Consider the following 5,000-nt stretch of genomic DNA (forward strand, 5'->3'; position numbering starts at 1 on the left):
TGTCTCTTTGTAGTTGTTTTGTGTCTCTTTGTGGTTGTTTTGTGTCTCTTTGTGGTTGTTTTGTGTCTCTTTGTGGTTATTTTGTGTCTCTTTGTAGTTGTTTTGTGTCTCTTTGTAGTTGTTTTGTGTCTCTTTGTGGTCGTTGTGTGTCTCTTTGTAGTTGTTTTGTGTCTCTTTGTAGTTGTTTTGTGTCTATTTGTGGTTGTTTTGTGTCTCGTTGTTGTTGTTTCGTGTCTCTTTGTAGTTGTTTTGTGTCTCTTTGTAGTTGTTTTGTGTCTCTTTGTTGTTGTTTTGTGTCTCTTTGTAGTTATTTGTATCTCTCTGTAGTTGTTTTGTGTCTCTTAGTAGTATTTTGTGTGTCTTTGTGGTTGTTTCGTGTCTCTTTGTAGTTGTTTGTGTCTCTCTGTAGTTGTTTTGTGTCTCTTAGTAGTATTTTGTGTGTCTTTGTGGTTGTTTTGTGTCTCTTTGTAGTTGTTTTGTGTCTCTTTGTAGTTGTTTGTGTCTCTTTGTAGTTGTTTGTGTCTCTTTGTAGTTGTTTGTGTCTCTTTGTAGTTGTTTTGTGTCTCTTTGTTGTTGTTTGTGTCTCTTTGTGGTTGTTTTGTGTCTCTTTGTAGTTGTTTTGTGTCTCTTTGTTGTTGTTTTGTGTCTCTTTGTTGTTGTTTTGTGTCTCTTTGTAGTTGTTTTGTGTCTCTTTGTGGTTGTTTTGAGTCTCTTTGTGGTTGTTTTGTGTCTCTTTGTGGTTGTTTTGTGTCTCTCTGTAGTTGTTTTGTGTCTCTTTATTGTTGTTTTTTGTCTCTTTGTGGTTGTTTTGTGTCTCTTTGTAGTTGTTGTGTGTCTCTTTGTGGTTGTTTTGTGTCTCTTTGTAGTTGTTTTGTGTCTCTTTGTGGTTGTTGTGTGTCTCTTTGTAGTCGTTTGTGTCTCTTTGTGGTCGTTTGTGGGTTTCCATAGCAACCTGTCTCCTTTTTGTCTCCAGGGCGAAGCAGGAAATGAGGTCAGCAACGAGCTGGCCAATCGGATGTCTCTGTTCTACGCCAGCGCCACGCCGATGCTGAAGACGCTGAGTGACGCCACGTCCAAGTTCGTCTCCGATGTGAGTCCGTCTCTACTGCTATATTATTATATTATTTATATTATAACATTTACATTATTATATATTATATTATTTATGTACATGTGTATCACTGTGATCCTGTGGGCGGACGTGGCTCCAGCAGGCGGCGCCCTCGCTGCGTTTGATCCTCTCAGGGCTTCATGAGCGTTACAGAAACATAATAAATGTTATTAAATATTAAAATATGATCATAAATCCTTTCTTATTTTATATATTTCTTTATTTACATATTTTTTGGACAGTTTAATCCTTTAGTGTAAAATATTAACGTTCTAAAAAAACATAAATACAATATTTCCCATAAATTATTTAATTTCTTCTGCGTAAACTTTTAATTATTTAAACAACAAAATAAAAACGGGTAGATTGAAAACTTAAATATGATGGAAATATAAATATTGATAATAATCATAAACAACAACAACAACACTAATAATAAAATATTTAAAACTAAAAATAATTCATAGGAGTTATTAAAATATCTGCTTTTACTTCAATAAATGACCTGATTTTTAAAATAAACAGATTATTTGTTGCTGTGTTTTGAATGAACCTTTGTTGTTGTTATTGTTGTTGTTTCTGTTATTGTTGTTGTTATTGTTGTTATTATTATTGATGTTGTTGTTGTTTTGTTGTTGTCGTTGTTGTTATTGGCGTTGTTATTGTTGTTGATGTTATTGTTGTTGTTATTGTTGTCTTTGTTGTTGTTGTTGTTGTTGTTGTTGTTGTTGTTGTTGTTGTTGTTATTGTTGATGTTGTTGTCGTTGTTGTTGTTGTTGTTGTTGCAGAATCCCGAGCTGCCGATCGGGAACACGACCGACTGTCTGAGCACGATGGCGAGCGTTTGTAAAGTGATGCTGGAAACTCCGTGAGTCCTGACACGTTCCTGAACGCATCGTCTCAGCCGCCCAGACATGAACCAACTGAGTGTGTGTGTGTGTGTGTGTGTGTGTGTGTGTGTGTGTGTGTGTCTGTCCCTGTGTGTGTGTGCGTCCCTGTGTGTGTGTGTGTGTGTCTGTGTGTCTGTGTGTGTGTGTGTGTCTCTCTGTGTGTGTCTCTCTGTGTGTGTGTGTGTCCCTGTGCGTGTGTGTATGTGTGTGTCCCTGTGTGTGTGTGTGTGCGTGTGTGTCTGTGTGTCTGTGTGTGTGTGTGTCTCTCTGTGTGTGTCTCTCTGTGTGTGTCTCTCTGTGTGTGTGTGTGTGTATGTGTGTGTGTGTGTGTGTGTGTGTGTGTGTGTGTGTGTGTGTGTGTGTGTGTGTGTGTGTGTGTGTGTGTGTGTGTGTGTGTGTGTGTGTGTGTGTGTGTGTGTGTGTGTGTGTGTGTAGGGAGTACCGGAGCCGGTTCACCAGTGAGGAGACGTTGTTGTTCTGTCTGCGTGTGATGGTCGGCGTCATCATCCTGTACGACCACGTGCACCCGGAGGGCGCCTTCGTCAAGACCTGCAACATCGACGTGCGTTCAAACATTAATATTAACGTTATTATTGTTATTAATATTAATATTAATAATAATAATATTAATAATCGTGTGTTTTTCAGATGAAAGGCTGCATCAGAGTTCTGAAGGAGCAGCCGCCCAGCAGCGTGGAGGGATTACTCAACGCTCTCAGGTCACAAACACACACAACACACAACAACACAAACACAACAACACACACCCCTGTCACTGGCTCACACCCTCTGGTCCCCCTTATAAACAGGGGAACCACCACCCTGGTCTGCCGCTCCCTCGGCTCTGTCCCCGACTCAAAGCACACCAGTCTAACACCAGACGCTGGGGTTTAGATCAGGGAGGCCGTTCCTCCCAATCAGCCTCTCCAGGTGTCTCCATCGTTGCCCACGTGGGCGTTGAAGTCTCCCAGCAGGACTCTGGAGTCCCCTACTGGAGCCCCATGCAGGACTCCATTCAGGGTCTCCAAGAAGGCCCCAGACTCTGAACTGCTGTTCGCTGCATCTGCACCAACAACAGTCAGAGCCCCCCCCCCCCACCACCCGCAGGCGTAAGGAGGCCACCCTCTGGTCCACCGGGGTCAACTCCAACACCGCGGCGCTCAGCCGGGGGTTTGAGAGTCTCCCCACACCCGCCCGGCCCCTCACACCCTGGGCCCCTCCAGAGAAGACCAGGGTCCAACCCCTATCCAGGAGCACGGGTCCAGATCCAGACTGTGTGTGGAGGTGAGCCCCCCCAGATCTAACTGGGAGCTCCACCTCCCTCACAAGCTCCGGCTCCTTCCCCCACAGAGAGGAGACGCTCCACGTCCCCAGAGCCTCTGCTGCCCGGGTCTGGACCCTCCAGGCCCCTCACCTCACTGCCCCCCGTGCAGCAGCACCCTGACCCCAGAGGCTCCTCCTGTGAGTGGTGGGCCCACAGGATGGAGAGGGGGGAGGGGCCACGTCACTTTTTCGGGCTCCGTGGCTTCAAACCCGGCCACCAGGCGCTCAGCGGCGAGCCCTCGGTCTGGTCCTGGCTCCAGACGGGGCCCCGGGCTTCCTCCGGGCAGGGTCTCTCCTCCTCTTCCTGGTTTGTCCGTAGAGTCTTTGTGAGGCGTTCTTAGTCCGGCCCATATTAATTTCCATATTGTGTCATTTATTTATTTCTGATTTTATCAGATTCAGAAAAACACGGTTTTAAACCGAAGCTCAGAAACGAACCTGTGAGATTCAAACTAACGACTGAGACGTTATTTATTCTGTATTTATTTTTTATTTCCTGAGTTTCTGATGGAAGTTGTGACCCGTGCAGGTACACGACCAAACACCTGAACGACGACGCCACCTCCAAGCAGATCCGCAACCTGCTGCAGCCGCATTAACGCCGCGCCGCAGCACCAGAACCACCGAACCACTGAACCACTGAACCACTGAACCACAGAGGGGGGGGGGGGGGGGCGGTCCGACACTTTCAAAGGAACTACTGAACAAACCTGGAGCTCATTCTTCTTTGTTTCCACCTCAGTTGTTGTTGTTGTTGTTGTTGTTTTTTTTTAAACTCATTTGTTGTAAAATAAAAAAGAGAAAAGACGAGAAAAAGGAAAATCGTAGAGAAATCAGCTGCGTCCACGTTATTCTGGCGCCGAGCGGACGATCAGGAACGTGCAGGCGTCAGACGTCGCTGTTTATTAATAATAATCAGGCTGAATTCAGAACTACACAAACTAAATACGACGGACGAAAGCGCTTAAGACGAACGCGCTAAAGACGAACGCGCTGAAGACGGACGCGCCGCCATCACTGCGGTGACGTCTCCAAAAGGGAGAAATTAGTTCTTCTTCTGCAGCTTTTTTAACAACGATGTCGAGGAAGAACCCGTACAACTCAAGGTTCGAATCCGCGTAGACCTTACCGCCTCAGACAGGGGCGCTCTTCATGAGGTAAAGGTTTGAATCTGCGTAGACCGTAGAGGCGCTCTTCATGAGGTAAAGGTTTGAATCCGCGTAGACCGTACGGCCTCAGACAGGGGCGCTCGTCATGAGGTAAAGGTTTGAATCCATGTAGACCGTACGGCCTCAGACAGGGGCGCTCTTCATGAGGTAAAGGTTTGAATCCCTGTAGACCGTACGGCCTCAGACAGGGCGCTCTTCATGAGGTAAAGGTTTGAATCCCTGTAGACCGTACGGCCTCAGACAGCGGCGCTCTTCATGAGGTAAAGGTTTGAATCCATGTAGACCTTACCGCCTCAGACAGGGGCGCTCTTCATGAGGTAAAGGTTTGAATCTGCGTAGACCGTAGAGGCGCTCTTCATGAGGTAAAGGTTTGAATCCATGTAGACCGTACAGCCTCAGACAGGGGCGCTCTTCATGAGGTAAAGGTTTGAATCCATGTAGACCGTACAGCCTCAGACAGGGGCGCTCTTCATGAGGTAAAGGTTTGAATCCATGTAGACCGTACAG

At 46.0% G+C, this 5,000-nt stretch overlaps 1 protein-coding gene across 1 annotated transcript in view; it reads left to right on the forward strand.

Moving 5' to 3' along the window:
- LOC310957548 (CYFIP-related Rac1 interactor B-like) overlaps positions 1-5,000 on the forward strand; it is a 13,173-nt gene that overhangs the window by 7,752 nt on the left and 421 nt on the right. Inside the window, exons 7-11 of the mRNA XM_083928160.1 lie at positions 974-1,090; positions 1,900-1,979; positions 2,437-2,563; positions 2,650-2,720; positions 3,854-5,000. The exon at positions 3,854-5,000 is cut by the window's right edge and continues 421 nt beyond it. Coding sequence (XP_083784286.1) covers positions 974-1,090; positions 1,900-1,979; positions 2,437-2,563; positions 2,650-2,720; positions 3,854-3,923 — 465 coding nt within the window. The 3' untranslated portion in view covers positions 3,924-5,000. The remainder of the gene's footprint in view (positions 1-973; positions 1,091-1,899; positions 1,980-2,436; positions 2,564-2,649; positions 2,721-3,853) is intronic.

This window comes from Echiichthys vipera (assembly GCF_963691815.1).
Source record: "Echiichthys vipera genome assembly, chromosome: 15".
NCBI classification, from domain to species: domain Eukaryota; kingdom Metazoa; phylum Chordata; class Actinopteri; order Perciformes; family Trachinidae; genus Echiichthys; species Echiichthys vipera.